At 39.2% G+C, this 21,830-nt stretch overlaps 1 protein-coding gene across 2 annotated transcripts in view; it reads left to right on the plus strand.

The window, feature by feature from the left end:
* Positions 1-21,830, plus strand: part of ZPBP (zona pellucida binding protein) — an 84,276-nt gene that overhangs the window by 48,739 nt on the left and 13,707 nt on the right. For both annotated transcript variants that reach the window (XM_083377144.1, XM_083377145.1), the window contains exons 4-6: positions 5,522-5,671; positions 10,377-10,595; positions 16,383-16,459. In XM_083377144.1, coding sequence (XP_083233270.1) covers positions 5,522-5,671; positions 10,377-10,595; positions 16,383-16,459 — 446 coding nt within the window. The remainder of the gene's footprint in view (positions 1-5,521; positions 5,672-10,376; positions 10,596-16,382; positions 16,460-21,830) is intronic.

A 21,830-nucleotide genomic window follows, 5' to 3' on the forward strand; every position in this document is an offset into this window, starting at 1 on the left:
ACAGAGTATATATCTCAGGATTTATAGGGGGAGGCTGGGAGAAAAAGAAGTGGGAATGACTTATGAGAGCGAATTGTTGCCTACCAACTTCTTCGTTGACTTTTTTTCTGGGAAGTTGCTAGGGAAGGTTGCAAACGGTTATCATGTGACTGCAACTTATTTTAGTGTAATTGTAAGCAGTGCTTTTTTTCTAAAAAAAAAAAAAGGTGCCAGAACTCTCATCTTGGCGGGTGCAGGAGGTGGGGGGGCAGTGCTGCTGCAGTCACAGGTGCGAAGGGTGTTCACGGCGGGCTCCCCTCCCCGGGGCTGGAGCCGGCGCGGCTGGTGCTGTGGGAGCAACAGAGCCCACTCTATATGGTGGGGCTGCGCGGTGCGGGCAGCTGAGGCGGTGCGGGCCAGGCGATGTTTTAATCTTACAATTTTAAAAATATTTTTTTTCTATTGTAAGTTTCCCCAAACCTCACCATGTGGATTGCATACAACTATTATATAATTGGTAAATAAAGGTAGGACATATGTTAAATATACATCAAATGATAATATGCTTCCCTACAAAGTCAATTCTTGCTCAATGACAGACCAAAGAGATAACTCGGAAAGGCAAGAGGAAAATCTAGAAGAGATCTGTGCAACTTATAGAAGGCCCACACTGATAAATTAAAAATCTTTGTGGTCTGCAAAGGAATGCTGGTGGGCTAATCAATGATTTGGTGACTAGAGGAGCATCTACAGTGTTGGAGTTCGTGGTCATGGTAAGCCATGGAGGCACTAGGCAACATGACTTTCAGGGCAGTGGTGGTGATTTTATTACTTTTTTTTTTAAAGTCTGTGCTCTGTCCAAGGGTGCTTGGTAGGCTGCACGTACAAGCCTGGTCTAGAATTTATTTTGGAGCATTCAACTATCTAGAGCATGCATGTCAAACTCATTTTGTTTGAGGCAACTTTTTATAAAAGAATTGCCATTAATTTCTTTTAATAAAATAATTTAAATCAATTTTTCACTTGATTTCAAATTAAATGAATTATATTGGTTGACAATGAGATTTTTTTAGTACAATTGCCAAATGCAATAAACTGGTTTTAGGTATAAGTTACTGGAAGGAAAAAGGAATCCCTGCTGCGTTACTGATCCCAGAGAAGCCTTTGCATGTATTCAGGTATCCTTAGGGTGCCATAGTTATGATTGAGAAATATTGGTTGCAAAGTTGGCATTTCTGGATGTAATACAGATATTTTGGACTTATTTTTGTTTCTTTGCATGTTTAATATTTTTAAAAAGGCATATGCTACTGACTACGCTTATGCACATATGTAACATGATCACTGCTTGTCCAAAATTTTACTATACAGATAATACCACCAGAAATTATTTTAGCCTTTTTAATGAATGTTGTTATTGATGTTAAGCTCACCAGGGAAAACATCATATATGTATATACTAGGTTAATTATGTAAAGACTGAAGTGCAACATAACTACCGGTAGATTCTAAATAATCTATTTTTCAAAACACACAACAGTCCAAACAGTAAAAGTCCAAATTAAGAATATTTCATTCTTAAGAATTGTTTAGATTCAAAATAGTTTTCAAGTGTGTACAAAAGATACTATTTTTTCTAGAATCAGCTAAATTAGACATATTACATTGAGAAAAATGTTTCTCATTTCTTTCCTGTTACCTTTGATTTCATTGCAGCGATGTTAACATAAGAAATAGATTATTTTGTTATCTAATTTTACCTTCCAAAAGACAGAAGCAGATGAAAAATCTGAGGTTCTTTCCTGTTGGCTTTTTTGAATTAGCTGTTTTAGATTCTAAAAGTTTAGTTCCTAAAGAAGTAATCCTGTAAATAATTTTGGTGTCCTCCTCTAGTGCAGGCTCTTTTATGACTCGTGGACTTCAACTCCCAGAATTCCTGAGCCAGCATGGCTCAGCTTGGAAACTTCTCCCTTTCCCCTCAGCATGGCTGGCTCAGGATTTCTGGGAGTCGAAGTCCTCTAGTCATAAAAAAGAGCCAAGATTTCTAGCCCTGCAATAGGCTTAGGAAAGCCAATAAGGGAGCTGGGTTTTTTTTTTGTTTTGTTTTGCAAAAAAAAGGTGCCGGAACGCTGTTCTGAGCATTCTATGAGGAAAAAAGCCCTGATTGTAAGATTGGTACCTGTATCATGATGACAAGACCCAACTACAGCAGCAGCAAATTGTAGACAAGTCACAATTTCCCCTTTTTCAGTTCTGTCAATATAGTGTTCAAATATCTCACACCTGACAGAGTTGTGGTTGAGAATATAATACACTGCTAAAGACATTTTTACTCTCTTGTGTATAGGGATAATGGAGGCAATAACCGAGCACACACACACACAAATCTTAAAGTAATTTTATTTCTATGCACTTCTGCAACTTATGAAGATCTCTTTTTAATTCTGTCTCTTATACCAGTCTGGTTATATTGAACCAATTAGTACTGTTGCAGAATCAAGAGACTCAGACCCCGAAATCAAAAGAAGTTTGTTTTATTTTGCGCAAAATGTTCAGAACAAAAAGCAATATCAATGTCTGAACACGTTTTCAGGGAAAAGCAAATGCATATACTGTATAGTCTTCAAAAGTAGCAAAACACGGAAATGTAACTTATGAGCATTGATTGGTTACTTGAATTACAGCCCCCAACTCCCCCTTGTTGCTATGCTGAATTTAGCTAAATATCTTGCAACATTTTTACTGATCGAGGTCACAGGTTCCTAACTGCTTAAGTTTCAGGCACCATGTTTGTGGTTAGCTACAAACGAGACATATGTGGTTAGATGTATCACAGCTCTGTGCTTGACTAAATAGGTGTGAGAGACAGATGAACTCGTGTTTGGCATTTTCCATTTCCTTGTTCTTTTCTAACTAATACACACATTTTCTTCATGCCTCACTTTTATGTCCTACCTCACTTTTATGACATGTAGCATTTTTATGTATTCTTTGTATCTTTCTTTATGACCTGCCTCAGTACTTCCTGGTTCTGTTGATCTTTTTAAAAATATTTCTAGGGAGTATTATAATTTGAAAAAGACACACAAATACAGGTAATCCTCAGGTACAAACATTCATTTAGTGAGTTTTTACAAAAGTGAATTTATTCAGAAGGGTTACTTACATTAGAAATTCAAAATTGCAAGCAAAAAGAGGCCTATGTAGCCATGTGACTTGGATTCAGTTATTGTTGCAGCAACCCTGTCCAGTTACAAATGCAATTTCCTGAAGCCGGAAAGGTGGTAGTGTTTTTTTCCCCTCTGGTCACGTGGCCAAACGAGCTGAACCAGCGCAGGTTTGTTTTTGCTTTTTTGGTGCTGCATGGAGAATGCAGCTGCCTGGGCTTGAGGACTGCTTCTGCAAGTGTTGTAAAATATATATATTTTTCTTACTCTATAGTAACCATTTCTAAGCACTGTACTTTGCAAACTATTATGTTTATAAATACAGTACTTTGAAAAGATAAAGTTTGTCTGCATTCTTCTTGAAACTTGTAGAAATGCTAGCCAGGATCTACACAAAGCATTCTATAACGTTGTGTTTCCTTGCTTTTATTTTGGAGAAATGTGTATATTATTGTAATTTGTAGGTTTTAAATTTAAATTGCCTCCAGAAGTTGTGGGTGCCCCATCACTGGAGGCTTTTAAGAAGAGACTGGATAGGCATTTATCAGAAATACTCTGTTGTGAGAGTAGTGGGTTAGACTAGATCAGGAGTAGGCAACCTTGGCTCTTTTATGACTCATGGACTTCAACTCCCAGAATTCCTGAGCTAGCCATGCTGCCATGCTGGCTGAGGAATTCTGGGAGTTGAAGTGCACGAATCTTAAAAGAGCCAAGGTGTCAGGACCCACCCCCATCCACATCTTAGGAAAGAAAGAACTCTTGAACCAGGAATTGCCCAAAAGGAGCTTTTACTAAAACATGATTGGTAATGGGAATACTAGACAGGATCTGAAACTGTGTTACAGTTTCGTACTTTTAAAGAGTCCCCAGTCAAAACCCCTCAAACCATCTGGTCAGTCCCGGATCAATGAAACTTCAGGTGTCAAACCCTTCCATGGGAAAGAGGGATCTTCCCATGCCTTTACGACAATTACCTCCTTCCTTTCAAATTCTAATCGGAGATGCAAACCAGATCTCTCCCCCCCACTTCCTTTGTTGTTCTCAGTTCAAAGGTTCTTCCCCTGGTCTTTGAAGACAGCCTTCCGGCAATCTGAATAAACAATCCTTGCCCCTATTAACATCTCTTTTCCTCCTTGGAAAAATGGCAGAATCCAGGGAGAGATATAAGATTTTAGAACATACAGATAAGAGTTTTATGAATGGGATTTAAATGGATTCTGACACAAGGTTGCATACCCCTGGACTACATGACCTCAAGGTACCTTCCATCTTTGCTACTGTTGCAAACAGAGTTCTGCAAATCCCTTCCCCATGTCCCTCTTTGTGCCTGGCTGGAGACTTTTAAGCTAATTAGTGGCAAGTGGGGTTTTTTTTAAAGCACTTGTTCTGGGCAGTTGAAAATGCTTGTGCTAACTAGCAGCAATTGTTTTTTTTTGAAAAAAGCAACTGCAATAGCTGCAAGCCCTACTTGGAGGCAGTTTAGTTCCTAAGTTGGTTGTATGGGAAAAAACTGATGGGTAGCAGGCAGAAAAGCCTCTCAGTTCAATTAATGTGGCAGCAATCAATTAAAAAATCAGGAATAGTAAGTCAGATCATTGTTCATTTAATAACCCATTTGATTCAGTTAATGAATTTGATTTTAAAAATTTGTAAAATTGAGTGTGATCCATTTGACAATTTTTTTTTACTTAAGAGCCTAATGGGCAGGCTCCATTAGGTTCGTACCCCAAGGACTACCTGTACATACTATATATATGGATGTTTGTATGTATGTCTCTCTCTCTTCTCTCTCTCTCTCTCTCTCTCTCTCTCTGTGTGTGTGTGTGTGTGTGTGTGTGTGTGTATAATATATCTATATCTAGATAGATAGATAGATATAGTTATAGATATATTATTATTATTATTATTATTATTATTATTATTATTATTATTATTATTATTATTATTAATTTTATTTGTATACCGCCCTTCTCCCGAAGGACTCAGGGCGGTGAACAGGGCAATGCATGTTAAAAGACAAAATACAAACATTAAAAGAGATTAAACAGAATGCCCACAACTCTTACAATAAGTTAAAACACAATAAAAAAGTTAAAACACATTAATAAAACCCAACCCCATCCCATCAGGCCAGGCCAGCTTGTTCAAAGAGGTAAGTCTTTAGATCGCGCCAGAAGGAGTGGAGGTCGGGCGCCATCCGGAGCTCAACCGGAAGATGGTTCTATATATATATATATATAAATAGAGAGAGAGAGAGAGATTGATATATACAATATCTATATTGATATGCTTTAAAATCAAGACTAAATAATTAAAATATATAGTTACTATGGTTTGAAAGTCCTTAAAAAAGTTATTTTATCTTTTCAAAACAGGAAATGAATCTGTGACAATATCCCCAACAGGAACACTTTTATTCCAACATTTCAAATCTTATATGAGTGGAATTTACACATGTTCCCTAGTGTTTAAGCCTACAACTGAGCAAGAAGAAAAAATCTATTTAATTAAATATGTTATTTACGGTAAGATGAATAACTCCTTTTTTCAGTGTTTAGTTTTTTTGTCAGAATTATATAATGAAATTCATATATAGTTAAATGTTGCTGCAATTAATCTGTAACCAGCTAACTCAGAACAATTGGTATTTAAAATATCCTTGGTATAGAACAAGGGTAGGAAACCTTGTCTCTTTTATGACTCGTGGACTTCAATTCCCAGAATTCCTGAGCCAGCATAGCTCAGCTTGGAAAACTCTCCCTTTCCCCTCAGCATGGCTGGCTCAGGATTTCTGGGAGTTGAAGTCCACGAGTCATAAAAGAGCCAAGGTTGCCTACCCCTGGTATAGAATATAGGCATATCGATTTTCTTGTAGTCTTTTTCTTCTTTTAAAAAGGTAGCAAGCTCTAAGTAAGTAGAAAAATAACATCTGATTAATAGCTTGAATATTGGGGATAAGCAGAATGTTCAGCTTAAGGTCATGTTTAAACTACTTGGAATAAAACTGAATTACAGTATTTTATCTCAAGCTTCAAAAAAAAACAACATCCTGTGATCCAGAGTTTTATCTCAAGTTTGGATCAATGTGAGGTAATTTTTTCTGTAGTTGCAATTGCTTCAGTATTCTGTGGTTGGTTTTATTAAAACATTCCTTAAAGCCATGACCTTAAAACATGCATTATTTCAGTCTTTGCTGCCACTGGCTTCGCTGCCACATATTTCATATACTGAGAAATATTTTGGAGATAAGAAAAATAATGCTGCCTCCCTGATAAAATATTTTCTAAGTAGTTTGAGTTTATTCATTGTGTTCAATTGTGTTGGTGTTGTCCTTTTGGGGGGAGGGGTAGGTTGACCAATAACTGGCACTCACGTTTGCCATATCCATTCTGGTTGTAGAATGAAAAAGGAAAGTCTAGTGTCAAGTTGCCATTATTCCATATGACAGAACACACAAAATAGTTTTTTATTAGGATTGAAACCGCTTAAAACAGTCTGACAAAACAATGTTTAATTCTTTGTTTAATATCAACTTTGAAACAAAATTTGGGTATCCTATTCAATATTACATAATAATATACTGTAAACATAATGCATTCAAAAATCAAACTACTTCTTTAAAATATTTTTCCCTTTAGAGTATTACTTAGAAAATATTTTCATTCTATACTAGAGAATTAAGAATTCACATCAAAAGTTGTTCTGCAGTTGGCTTCGGATAAATCATAATGTGAATATGTTATTTGTCTGCACATTTCCTCTTTAAGCTGCCCCTTTCCCAAAAACCTGTAGCTTATTTGAGATATATTTCAAATAGTTTCTTATTACATCAAGATAACTAAATTAGTTTAATTCCTCTTTCTAGACTTTCAGATTTTAGTTAGTAAAGGTTAACTAAATAATAGTTTATGTCAGCTTAACTTGGTTGATGAAATCCACTCCACAGGAAGTCTAAAACTACTTTTATTGAGATTGGTTAAACTGTAATAACGAAGTTGTGCAAGTCTGATTGTATGGTGCCTTCTTTCTTATACTCTAGTGCACGGGTGTCAAACTCGCCGTATCACGTGACGTGTCGCGACGTATCACAACTTTTTCTCATTGCTGGAGTTGGGAAGGGTGCGGCATTTGAATGATGCAACTGGCTCCTGGGCTGGCAGTTTGACATACCTGCTCTAGTGAATTAAGGAGGTGTCTCTGACCCACTTCTAAACATTAAATGGACATTGTGGACATAGAAAACGTTTCACCACTTGCGTTGACAACAGAGATTACATATTTCTGTTAGTGTCCTCTATCATGGTCTCTACAGTTTCTGGATTGGGATAGAAATGGAAATTGTAGCTTAAATAAACTAAGTATCAAATGGTGTATCGAAAGGCAATAAAATAGGTTGCAACAAGGCCTAAGTCTTAAAATATTGATCATGATATAATATGATTTATTTTTACTAAGCTTTTTTCTACATATGCATGGGTTGAATCGATCCAACTGATAGAACTATTTCCTTTGTTTTAAGTGAAAAGTTATTGAACCCTAATTATTTTAATTATTTTATATCAATGATTGTTAATTAACAATGCAAAAAGTATCTTAATTTCACAGAAACATTTTTATATTACGATTAGACTAATCTCAGAGGGTAATATTTGCTGTGATAGCACTTTCTTTTTTATTTTCCATATTCTATAGAACAGGCATCCCCAACCCCCGGGCCACAGCTCACTATAGGGCCTTGAGCCCTTTGGAATTGGGCTGCGGAAGTGGCAGGTGAGCGTTTCCGCGCACATGCATTTCCACTTGTGTGAGCGGCAACCAAACACATACATGCACAAATGGAGCTACACATGTATGTTTGCCTGCCTCCCACGCAGAATCCCCAGCCATACTGGTTGAGCAACTCTGCTGTACAGGCCTTCTTTGTTATGTAAAGTTGTTTCTCAAATTTGGGTCTTCTTTTGGGCAATTTGGGGAAATGCAGTAGCTCAGTGGTTAAGATGTTGGCCTTGTTTGCTGGAAAAGCAGGCAACCTAGGTTTGAAATCAGAATACCATGCGATGGGTGGAGCTCTCCTCCTAGCCACAATTCTTGCCAGTCTAGCAGTTTGAAATCTTGCAAATCTGAGTATATAAATAGCTAGCACTTCAGTGGGAAGGTAACAGCACTCCGTGATACAATGCTGGCCATATGACTGCAGAAATGTCTTCAGACAGCACTGGTTCAATGGTCTTGAAATGGAGATGAGCGCCACCCTCTATAACTGGCAACGACTAGTGGAATAAAATCAACTGGGACATGTTTAGTTTATTTTTGGTCAGTTCTTAATCTTAGAAATATTAATTGATATTATTATAGAGATTGCATTGAAATTAAGCTCTGTAGCAGAACCATTAAACAGATCTATCTCTTAGAGCATCTGTGCTCACTGAGTCATTTTCTTAGAAGGAATTTTTGAAAGTAGGAACAATTTTTAATTTCTTTGGTTCTGATAAAACATTTAAAAGAAATATCATGGATAAGCTTACATCAGGCATTATTATTTATCCTACTCTCCAGTGTCAATGAAAATATTTAAATTTGCTGTTGTAAAAATTGGATACTAGAGAAAATTAACCATTACAGTTGAAAGAGAAGAACATTGTAACATAATTACAGATTGAAGCAAAATACTGTAACATGGGACATACTGAAAGAGGTTTTTTTGAATAATGGATCCAGAAGATAATTTTTATAGTTGTCAGAAGAAAAAGAAGGAATATAAACTTGGTTTATTTGATCAAATTTGAAATAGATATATTGCTATCTACAGTAACCCTAAGTGGACTCCTGCTGAGATCAGGACTGAAATGCTTTATGGATTCGTTTATAGAAAAGAAATGAGATCTGGGAAGAGGAGATTATTTGTTGCATTATAAGAGAAAGTGATAGGTTACTAAAATTGTTTATACTTGTTATGAGGAATGTTGGAAATAATTTATTTATATGTTTCTATTTATATTGTAGTCTTATTTTTCTTTTGTATTTCTCTATTTTATCCATCTACTCTATTTTTTCAGCATGTAGTAGTTTTTGCTGTTGAAATTATACTCTTTAATAAAATGTTATGTATGCAATATTTGAATTGTGTGAATATGCTGTTTCTAGTTATTTATATTTGCTTCTTTTCTCTATTTTAATTTGAAAATAATAGTCTTGTTTTAATGGGGTATGCTACTATTAATGCATACTAATGTGGCAGTCCTCTTCCCCTAAGCCCTTTTTAAATCATATGAATCTTTTCCTATGAAACAATAGTCGCTTATTGACTTGTGACCTTATCAATAAAATAAAAGTCTAATTCCAGAATAAAGTAGATAGGAAATACAATGATAAAATACATATGTAGTTATAATCAGTAGTAATCAGATGAATTTCCCTTGCAGAGAAATTTGTTTAGTGTACCAGGTTTTTGGGACCACTGCCTTAGTTATAAACTTAGCAGTTTTCCGTAAATATATACAGTACATCTGATCCCAGGAAGAAACATGTCACTGTATGGTTCAGGTCCCAATGGGCTGTTCTTTCCAATAAGCCTAGTGGGGGCGTAGTTGAATAAACTATGAGAAATATTTTCAATGGCTAGGGTACTGCATATACAGGTTCTCTCATAATATGAGAAGTGGTGGAAACACCCATGTTTGGCCATGGAATCCAGCAAGTCAAATTTTGCTCTGAGATAGGCCATTCTTAAAATTTTTGTCAGTTTCACTGACAGGTATTTTTCAGGTTGAAAAGTACTTTTATTTTTAGTCAGCCAACTTACTTCCATTACTAAATGCATTTTTTTCAGTTTTAATCTGCCTACTTTTAAGCCAGTAATTTTAATAATATACAATCCATGATAATAAAAAAATAAAGAAAATTAAATATCTAGATCTCAACTTCAAAAATGCATGAGTTATTTTTAATCATGAAATCTTTACTCTTGTGATTTTGAACAATGAACAGTATTTTAACAGTGGTTGGATAAAATTTTATCTGCTGTTCAAAAGAAAAAGATCCCACAGGAGAATTCCAACTACGTGATTATACCTAAAGTTAAGCAGCTTAGTTCCCAAGTATAGTATTCTAGGGGATGGTATTTTTTTTCCTTTGGTGCAATTAATTCTTGTTTAAAAATAAATTCAGTAATTTTAAATCTTAATCTTGGTATCTTGGTTTTGTTTGAATCTAAACTTTTTTTTCCTGCAGCTTATTCTGATCCTAACTTTTACTATGAGTTAACAGCACGATATCATTCAGCTCCCTGCAATAGTATCTATAATACTAATTTTGAAAAGAAGCTGCTTCAGATACTGGCCAAGCTTGTTGTGGAGCTAGCTTGTGAGGTTTCATTACAAAAATCTGAATGTCATCATGTAAAAATGCAAAGAGCTGGAATGCAAAATGAACTATTCTTCACTTTTAAAGGTAAGACTAGTTTGAAGAGTTGTTCATGGATGCATGTTTTTCGTGATAAGTTGAAAGCTATTTTTGTCCCATACATTAAAGGTGTATCTGACAGAAATTATGTAAAAGTAATTGAGATGTTAATTGATAATGTACAATGAAATAATTTGACAGCTTGCTGATTTAGTAAATGACCAGATCATTTTAATTATATATTAAGAAAATATATTATGATTGAAATAATGATTTCAGCAGAGTCCTGTTTTCCTTGATTTTAGAGATATTTGCAATAATAAAACATAATTCAGTATTACAGGTAATCCCTGAGTTGCAAGCGTTCCCTTACTGAACATTCAAAGTTACGTGATAAGCGCCCCCTAGTGCTTATGAGACAGTCCCAAAATTACGAATGTTGCTGCACCACGGCAGTCGTTCACCCTTACGAACAACCGCAGTAGCACTGTAACATTCACCCTGGTTATTCCCTCCCTCCCACCACCCCGGGTCTCCCTAGGCAATAGGTCTTGTGAAGATTGAGATCTTTTGCTTTCTTTTTCCCCCCCCAAGATGGCGGTGCATTCACATGCAGTGGCCCTGAACTCCCGGTTCTGGTGTGTGTGATTGGAATAATGTATTGCGGTGCATTCACATGCAGTGGCCCTGAACTCCCGGTACTGGTGTGTGTGATTGGAATAATGTATGTATTGATGAGTGTGCACAATGTAGTGCGAGGGGCTAAATTAGCCTACACATGCATAGAGCTGCTAAACATCGGGCTCGCAAGGCAATCTGGAATTACCAGCAATTTTCACCAGTCCCATAACATACCGAACTGCGTAGCGAGGCCAGATCACCGTGGATTGTCATCAGGCCGGGGAGGACGTAAGTGAAAGAGAAAAGAGCAAAAACAAAAACATGGCTGCAGAGCCAGGCTGCTGGCTCGGCTCAGGAAGCAGCCTTATAGACCAGCGCTGCCAAGTGTTTTCTTGAGTAATGCCAGATCCCTCGTCCATAAAATTGACAAATTACAGCTGCAGATGGCAGCAAGCAGGCTTCTCCATGAATGTGTGATGGTTGTCACAGAGACCTGGCTACATTCAGCTGTGCCAAATGCAGCAGTAGAACTGACAAGCCAAGTCATTCACTGCTCTAACAGAAATGGAGGTTCCGGTAAGAGCAAGGGAGAAGGACTCTGTGTCTATATACATTGTGACTAGTGTGCCAACAGTAGATTATTGCTCCCCAGACGTGGAACTGATGACTGTCACATGTAGGCCATTTTTTCTGCCTAGAGAAATTACTGTGGTAATTATTTTAGCTGTTTACATTCCACCTGATGCCAGTGTCAGCCCGGCACTTTCCAAGCTAGATGATGTCATCTCCAGGCAGCAGCAAACTCACCCAGAGGGCCCTCTTGTCGTGGCTGGGGACTTCAATCAAGCCTGTCTAAAGATAGTTCTCCCCAAGTTCTCCCCAAGTGCAATTTTCCACCAGAGGGAAGAATAGTAGACCATGTGTACTCTAACGTGAAACAGGCATACCGAGCATTCCCCCTCCCCCACCTGGGTACATCTGACCATCTCTCACTCCTGTTGTGCCTGAAGTATGTTCCTCTCAGGAAAAGAACTCAGTCACGAAAAGGATTAAAATCTGGCCAGCAGGTGCCCTCAAGTCAATTGCAGGATTGCTTTGAAACCACTGACTGGAGTGTATTCGAAGATCAAGACCTGAATGTATATACGGATGCCGTACTCTCTGATATCAAAGCGTGCACTGATAGCGTGACAACAGAAAAGTGCATTAGAGTTTCCGGGAATTGCAAACCCTGGATGACTGCAGAGGTATGAATACTCCTGAGAGCCCAGGATTCTGCCTTAAAGGCAGGGGACAGGGACACATACAGAGAGGCCAGGGTAAATCTCAGAAGAGGCATTAGGATGGCAAAACAACAATATAAACAAGGTGGAGAACCACCTAGCATATAACAATCTGAAGCAAGTGTGACAGGGACTGCAAGCACCTAACCAACCACAAGGGCAATACAAGAAACATGGTTAATACTGATGCCTCGTTGGCAGAGGAGCTGAATATCTTCTTCGCTCGCTACGAGGTGGAAAGACCAGACCCCGTAGCCTCTGCTGGCCAGCCTTCTGATTCTCAGCCACTCACCCTGTGTGAACATCAAGTGAAAGCTGTACTGAAGGCTGTGAATCCCAGCAAAGCTGCAGGCCCAGATCGGGTGCTGGGGTTAGTGGTTAAGAACCGTGTTGATCAATTAGCAGGGGTCCTGATAAGGATCTTTTAACATCTCCTTGCAAACAGCCTTTCAACCTTCATGCTTGAAAGCAGCTACCATTGTCCCAGTCCCAAAGAAAACAGCAGTTGAGGGCCTGAATGACTACAGACCTGTTGCATTAACGTCTGTAGTGATGAAATGCTTCGAAAGACTGATTCTCCAACATCTTAGAACATGCCTCCCACCGGACTTCAACAAACATTCATTTTCCTACAGGGGGAACAGGTCGACAGACGATGCCATAGCTACTGCTCTACACTCTGTAGTAAGCCATCTAGAGAAACCTGGAAGCTATGTCAAGAAGCTTTTCATTGATTACAGCTTGGCTTTCAACACCATTCTGCCAAGCATCCTTTTTGAAAAGCTAACTGACTTGAATTTTCCCCTTCCATCTGCAATTGGATTAAAGACTTTCTAAGGGACCGGCTACAAACAGTGAGGGTCGGGTCTGTTTTATCCATCCCCCTGAAGCTTTGCACAGGCTTGCCACAGTGCTGCATGTTTAGCCCCAACCTGTACTCATTGTACACATACGATTGTGTATCGTCCAACCCATCTACTGCGATAATTAAGTTTGCAGATGATATCACCATAGTGGGTCTTATTACAGGTGGAGATGAAACAGCGTACGGGGGGAGGTACAAAAAATATCCATATGGTGTTTGGAGAACAACTTGCACCTGAACATCGGCAAGACAAAGGAGATGGTGCTAGACTTCCGGAGGAAAAGAGAGGAACCTGCCCCACTTTACATTGTGTGTGTGTGTGTGTGCGCGCGTGCGTAGAGAGTTTCCTCCAGAGTCTACCTCTGTGAAAATCTTACCTGGAAAGTCAATACAACCCAGGTGGCCAGAAAGGCCCAACAGAGACTCCACTTCCTCAGGGTCTTGTGGAAGAACAGGGTAGAACAAGGGCTAATGACCTTATTTTACTGGTCTATTATAGAGAGTGTCCTCTTGCACAGTATTGTGGTTTGGTATGCTGGCCTGACAGTTGCGGATAGGAAAGTATTACAGAGGGTGGTGAGCACAACACAAGACATTGTGGGGTGTCCCCTGACACCACTGGATGACATCGCCAGGGCTCGCTGCCTTGGAAGAGTGAGAAAAATTCTCTGGGACAACTCACACCCTGGTCAGTACCTCTTTACTCTCCTACCATCGGGTAGGAGATACAGGAGAATAGCCAGCCGTACCAACAGGCTGAATAACAGCTTTTATCCATGGGCTGTCAGGATCTTGACTGGGAAATCACTTTATGTATGATTGACTTATGAAGCTGGTGTGTTGTGCAATTAGCTCACATGGTGTAACAAGATGGTGGGTTTGTTGTCACTGTGAGTTGTGGTGGTTGGGGCATGAAGGAAGGCTCAGCCAATCTCAACGTATACATGGTTGTACTTTAACAATAAAGGTTCATTCATTCTTGGCTGCTCCAGTCCATCAGTGTGTTCGCAGACAGTGGAGGCCTAAAGTAATGCAAGATCACACGAGATCAGTAGTGCGAGATCTCACGCTACTGATGTCACGTGATCTCATGGTACTTTAAGCCTCTGTTCTCTGCAATAGATAACGGAACTGAAGTTGGGCGATGCTTCTGCGTGCCTCCGAAGGCCCAATCTGGGCATTGGAGGGCTTTTCCAGGTTGTTGCCGCTGCAGATGAGACTGGGAGACGCTTCCCTGTGCCTCTGAAGCCTGATCCAGGCATTGGAGGGCTTTCCCAAGCTGCTGCTGCCCAGAAATGAGGCCAGGGGATGCTTCAGCATGCGTCCAGAAGCCCAGTCCAGGCCTCTGAGGCCTCCTCCAGGCCTCTGAGGCCCAGAACAGACTTCTGGAAGTGGCATCCATGCACTTGTGCAGGTCCATTCTGGGCCTAGCAGGCCTCCTATGCACCTCCCAGATCCAGAACGGAGTGAGGGGATGGCTTTTAGATGCCTCTGCAGGTCTGTTCTGGGCTTGGGAGGCCTCCCAGGCCCAGAACGGACTTCCACACACTTCTGCAGGGCTGTTCTGGGCCCTTCCAGGCCCAGAACAGAGGCCGTGGGTGGCGGCCACGTGCTTCTGGAGGTCTGTTCTGGGCTTCAGAGGCTTCCCTCTGCTCTTGCTGGGAACAGAGAAAGAAACAGAGAGGCTGCAGATCCTCACAAGGTAAGTGACCCAGCATGGCAGGATTGGGTGGGGGAGCAATTATGGGGACCCCAAGGGAGGGAGCATAAGGGAGGAGCTTGGGTGGTCTGAAGCAGGTGGCCTGTTTCATCAACAGCCCCCCCCCCCCCGGCCTTTCCCACCCTGAGATACCTCATGTTCACTTAATGAGCCGCGCATTTGCCCATGCATTCGATTAGTGAAAGCTGGGAGTGAATCACATACAAGTTATGAGATTCACTCCTACGAATCCTCGAGTTACGAATGGAATGGGCAGGCTCCATTATATTCATAACTCGAGGACTACCTGTACTTAATAATGGAACACTAAAATAGTGGTGTATTTAGTAGACAATGAATAGTTATATGCACAGATTTATTACTGAACATATTGTAAGCCATTAACATATTTGTTGTGGCATAAACCTCTGTGGATTAGAATCCATCATCAAATCTGTGAAATTTGAAGGTTGCACAGAGTTAAGTTGGTAAATACACATTTCAAAAAGTATAGGCTTTGACAGCCTGGAGTTGAAATACAAGTGATCCTCATTATTGGCCGGGGTTCTATTTAGATCTAATAACAGCAGATAAAAACTTGAAAAAATATACTTGACCCACCCAGGAAATCGTATTTTGTGGAATAATAAAATTGTGACAGTGATGACAAATATGATTATTCATATAAGCAGTAAATATATTTTGTGGTCTTTATATAACTACATATTCTCTTGTTCTTTTAGTCTCAATCTTAGCTCCTTTGTACCACGTCAAGTCATATCTTTGATCTGTTTAGTCCAATAGTGTGTGTTGAACAATAGGATTTTCTTCTTTAAAAAGAGGTCTTAATATTCAGTTTAAAAACTAACTTCTAATTTATGTATTCTATGCCAGAGTTCTAAATATACCACATACTTCTAAAAGATTGTTCATTGCATCACTTACATATACAGAGTATAAAAGTAAAATTTGATGGTGGCAGCGTACTTTTCAATTATATGTGCAAGAGGATTAAATTCCTTAATTATTTAAAAATATACTATTAAATAGATGCCATAGTGGCTGAGAACACCTTAGTGACCTCAGCAGATCTCAGAAATTTAAGCGGCATGGACCAAATTAGTGCTTAGGTGGGGGAACTTCCAGAAAATCTAGCATTGCAGAGTAAAGTGAGATGTTGAAAAGTACTTTGGAAGATTGCATTGACATATTACTTACCAAATGTTGCCAAGAAATTGATATAGTTATCTAGTCAGGAGGAGTTGAAGTTGACTCAAAGCAGTCTTTTATCCTTTAAATTCAATTTCCTTTAGAAAACAAGACTATGTGTACTGTATTGTTTCTCATATAGCTGAATATTTTTATAGTTTCTTCTCTAGAAGCAGTAAAAGGCAAAAGTGTGTGTCAGAAAAGTGTATGTGATGTATCAAGAAGATTACGAAAGGTAATATAAATACTTCAGAAAAGAAATGAAGTTCACAAGAATGTAACATTGTTTATCTTTCAAAAAGTAAATAGCTTTAATATTTTTGTGTAAGTTGTAAAAGATTGAGTTAAAAAGAATGATAATATAGTTTATTATCAAAGAATATGGGATGAAATAAGAGAGAGGTTCATGCAGGAAGTTAGTTTTTGTCAAATTAACAATATTAAAGAATTAAACCTCATTCCATACAAAATATTAAATTTTGTTCCAACTTGGTGATGGTTATGCATACATACTGTTGGTTTGTTCTGTAAAAATTGTGGACATCCATTTATAAAAGAATATAAAATTCTGCTTTTAGTATATTAACAACCTCTCTCCCTGAATATTTACTTCTTTTAATAAAGTAGAAATGGATTACAATAGCAAGTGGAGAAAACTATAGAAATCGAGCCAGTGGTCACTTTACTCCCTTAGGATCTCTAGCTTTTATCAATGCTGTGTGATTTCTGACCAGTTTAGCAAGGCACCCAAGAAGGGCTATGCTGTTATTGATTCTTTGCACTTCTGGCGAGTGGGCCCTTCTCTTAAACAATCCAGATTCTTTATCTTTCATTAGCAAGGTAGGGAGAGGAATAAATATCCACCTGAGAAAACTATGGTGCAAGTTATAATTCAAGTCAATGTTTCCTTATTCATTGTAAAGCTATTATGCCTACTAAGCCATGACAATTCTTTGCTATTACTGCTATTCATGTTGGTCAGAGAAGGGAGCCCACAAAATGGAAATTTGAGATTCTAGAAGCTTGGGTGGAGTACTTCAAGGAATATTGGTATATTGTTGGCCCTAAAGAAGAAAAAATATGATAGAAAAATTGAATAGGAGCCCATAGCAGTGTAAAACAATTATCCCAGGAATTACCATAACTGAAAAAATGATACCAGTTCAGAAGACTTATTTTCTTATTTGTGAGAGTGAAAAATCTTTCCATTGTTCATATAGAATACTTATCCCTGTGAGAAGTGAAAAGGAAACAAAGAAATGTAAATACTCTTCATTTAAGCCCAAAAGAGTATTTCATTCAACTTCCCAATTACTATTGGGTTTTATTTTTTAATCTATGCTGCCCAGAATACATGGTTTGCCTTCTTTAATAAAGTGACTAAAGAAGTGGATCAAGGAAATACTGTGAATATAGTATACTTAGCATTGGGGGTCTGAGTATACTATAAGACATCTCACAAAGTAGACCACAACCTATTTCTTGGTAAGATAGAACAATGTGGGATAGTACCATCACCAGATGGATTTACAATTGGCTGACAACAGACACTCCACATCTGGTCTTCAATGGAACTACAACTATGTGGAGGGAAGAATGTAGCATGTACTTCATGGTTCTGCCTTGGGCTGTGTTCTTTAGCATCTTCATAAATGATGTAGATAACCAGATAGAAGAGGAACTTACAAAATTTACAGATGACACCAACCTGGAAGGAATTGCTAATACTTTAGAACATAGACTCAAGATTCAAAAGGATCCTAACAGATTTGAGCAATAAGTCCTATCCAATAAGATGCAATTTGGTTATGAGAAAAGGTCCTGAAAAAACAAATGCTCAGGTATAGAATAGATAGTACCTGGTTCAACAGTAATAACTGAGAGTGATTTAGATGTCCTAGAGGACTACCACTTGAACATGAGCCAACAGCTTCCAAAAAACCAATGCAGTCCTAGGCTACATCATCAGAGGGATATTATCAAGATCACAAAAAGTGATAATACTGCTCTGTATTGCACCTAGGCCACACTTGGTATGATATGTCCAGTTCTTGTCATGATAAAAAAAAGATGCTGAGATCCTAAAAAAAGTACAGAGAAGAGCAAGAAACATGATAAGAGGTCTGGAGGTACCTCTTAAATATATGATGAATGATTAAGGGAAATGAGTATGTCTAGTCTAATGAAGAGGAGGATTGGTGTCAGACCTGCCCCAAATCTAACTCTAGAAAGGAATGATCCTAGACTCCAGTTGGTTGAAGTAATAGATACTTTAACTAGAGTAGAATGGTTGCAAGGCAAGTAAGGTGGGATCTGAAGAATTCCCACAAAAAGCACCAAATTTTTCCTTCCCTCCTGGTCCACCTCCCTTGAGCAATCACCAGTGTCCAATAGCAAGTTGTTTGGATGTTTTGGGAACTCTTCGATGGTGGGCAGTGCATCTGCTCATACTCAGGCCAGTTGTCCTTGAAGTCTGGAGCAAACTGGTAAAAGCACCTGGTTATTTTCTCTTCTGTTATTTTCTCTTCTCCTGGCTCCTTTCTTACATTCTCACCCTGGCTGTAACCCACATTCCATAACCCCACTCCTTCCTGAAATTTGATGTCAGGATTCCAGCAGAAGCATGGTCTGAGGTGCTGAAGTTGGCAGACCTGACATTCGCCCTCCATGAGCAGGGATGTTAGTCCTGGAAAAGAAAAAGAGACAAGGGAAGGGAGAGAGAGAAAGAAATGTAGATGTCAGCCTGGTTTGTCTAGGTATTTGGAGTGGAATTTTTTCAGCAAGCGCAGGGCATTGACATAGTGGGCATCTACCTGTTCAGTGTCTACTGGGGGAAGATGCTTCCAAACAACAAGATACTGGATTTTCCCTCTTATGTGTGCAAGAGTCTAGAATGTCCTTAACCTCAAAATATTGTTCACCTTCGTTGAGGATAGGAATGGAAGTGTTGGTTCAGTAGGGCACAGTGGAGAGGTGCTTGCAGACTTAAGCAAGTTGCAATGAAACACCGGGTGAATGTGCCTTAGCACATTCTAAGTAATTCTAGTTGGAAAATTACTAGGTTGATGATTTTATTTATTGGGAAAAGGCTGATGTATTTTTGGAGGGCTGTCTTGATTGAAGATACTTAGTGGATAGGTAGAATAGGGCTCCTATTTTAAATTCTTAAATTTTGCGTCACCTAATGTTTATAAACCACCAGCCAGGTGTTTTGAATTTGGGTCACTCATTCTTCCAGGGTGGTTATGTAAGGTTGAGGTAACTTGGGCATGGTTACAAAGTCTTGGCCAGAAGCCACTTTGAACGATTTAAAGCTAGTGCTCCTGTGGACGGAATTGTTGTAGGCTACTTCTACAAAGGGAAGCAGATGAATCCAATTGTGTAATTGACATAGCACCTGAGATATGTGTCTAATACAGAATTTGTAAGTTGACAGGATCCATTAGTGCCCGGATGATGGGAAGAGCTAAATCCCTGGGAAGTTCCCAAGAGTTTAAGGAACTTGTTGACAGAACCAAGAGGTAAATTAAACTCCCTGATCTCTGAGATAATGCATTCAGGGAGACCATTTAAGTGGTAGATGTGCTGAATAAACAGTTTAGCCAGCATGTGCACTGGAAGGATTTTGTGACGGGTGCACTTGTTTAGAAAAGAGGTCAGTTATGAGTTTTTGCCAATGCTTTCAGGGAGTTCAACTATAAAGTCCATGGATATTTCTTTCCATTGGGGTTTAGGATTTAACTACTGGTTGGATAAGTTCTTGTTTTTTCCCCTGGCACTGTTTTGCTGAGGCACACAGTGCCTCACAGCCACCAGAATTGGCGCTTTACCATGTGTAAAATTTTTATGAACCCAAAATGACCTGCTGTTTTAGAATCATGGTTCTTTTGAAACACTGTTATTTGTTGGCTTTGGGGGATGTATGCCATAGCAAGTTCATCAAGCATTGTGCATTCCGCTTTATGGTCCCTAAACCTCGGGTCTGAGCTTAGAGCCTCTTTTAAGAAAGTGAGTAAGTCTTTTGCCAGGGAGAAGAGAGTTTCCCTGCCCGTCAGGTGATTGCTGGAGCTGCTAGTTGTTTTGAGGGAATCACCACTCGGACTATTTCTTTTCTCTATTGTACTGGGGCAGCCTGGATAGGGCATCCACCGGAAAGTTTTTTCCTGCCAGAAGGTATCGTAAGGTAAAGTTGAATCAATTAAAATATTGGCCCCACCAGACCTGTTTAGGGGTCTTTAGTGCCTCTAGATTCTTATGATAAGTTCAGACCTCAAATGGGATTTTGCTCCCTTCTAAAAATGCTTCCAACTAAGCAGCTCCCACCAGACTGCATATGCCTCTTTTTTCCCCATACTTACCACCTGCACTCGATTTCAGTAAGTTTTTTGGAGGTATAGGCACAAAGCTGAAGGATTCCTTGATCATTTTTTTCTGTAGCAGCACAGCCCCACCACCATGTCACTTACATCTGCCTGAATGATGAATGAGAAATGGGATCAGAGTGCTTTTTGCACAAGCTCAGCCGCAAACATGTGTATGAGTTTTTCAAAAGTAGCTTGACATTCCATTGACCATTTAAGAGATTGGCTGCCCTTTGGTTTCCCTCCTCTTTGGTCTTTAGCAAGTTCATCATGGGTAGGGCTTTTTGTGCGAATGCAGGGATGAATTGGCTTTAAAAGTTGGCGAAACCTAGGAAGCTCTGAAATTGCTTTCTGGTGCTTGGACTTTTGCAGGGTCCATTTTGATTTCCTTATGGATGATGTGACACCCTAGATAGTTAATTTTGCTTTGATGGAATTTACCTTTCAATAGCTTGGCATATAGTTTGGCAGCCTGCAGCTTTTTTAACACAGCTTGCATAGCTTTACTTGCTCAGCCATGGTTTCCATATAGATCAGAATGTCACCTAAGTACACTAGGACTCCCTTGAATAAACGTTCCTGCGGCACTTGGTTAATTAACTGCATAAATACAATGGCCGCATCTTGCAGTCCAAATGGAAGTACTTAGAATTGAAAACATCAGAGCGGGCAATAAAAAGCGGTTTTCCATTCATCCCTTTCTTTGATCCTGATTCAATAGTAAGCCTCCCTGAGATCCAGTTTAGTAAAAAAAAAATCCCTTGGGCCAGATGAGCTAGCATGTCCCACATAAGTGTCAAGGGGTATACTGCATTTAACCTTCGATAGTCCATACAGATGAAGGGACCCATCCTTCTTTCCTCAAAAAAGTACCACTACTCGTGGTCTAGTTGACTGTATAAAGCCTCATTTTAAGTTTTTGTCAATAAAAGCCTGGACCTCGTCAAACTCCCTTGGAGTCATTGAATATAGCTTGGGCTTAGGGTGTGTAGCCCCTGGCAGTTTTTCTATAGTCTGTGGTGGTGAGGTGATGTTCGTCTGAGCCATACTGCTTTGGGATTTGAGACTCGGCTTTGGGTCTTTCCTTCACTTCTACCCCCACTTCCTCTCTGGATTTCACCATATTTCTGTGTTTCCAATTTTGAGCATTCTTTCCCTGGGATTCCCTCAGGTTTCTGCTGCTGCATCTTTAAGAGCCAATTCTTCCAGTTCACATAGGGATTCCACTTTGGGAAGCCATGTTAA

Source organism: Vipera ursinii (assembly GCF_947247035.1).
Source record: "Vipera ursinii genome assembly, chromosome: Z".
Taxonomy (NCBI): domain Eukaryota; kingdom Metazoa; phylum Chordata; class Lepidosauria; order Squamata; family Viperidae; genus Vipera; species Vipera ursinii.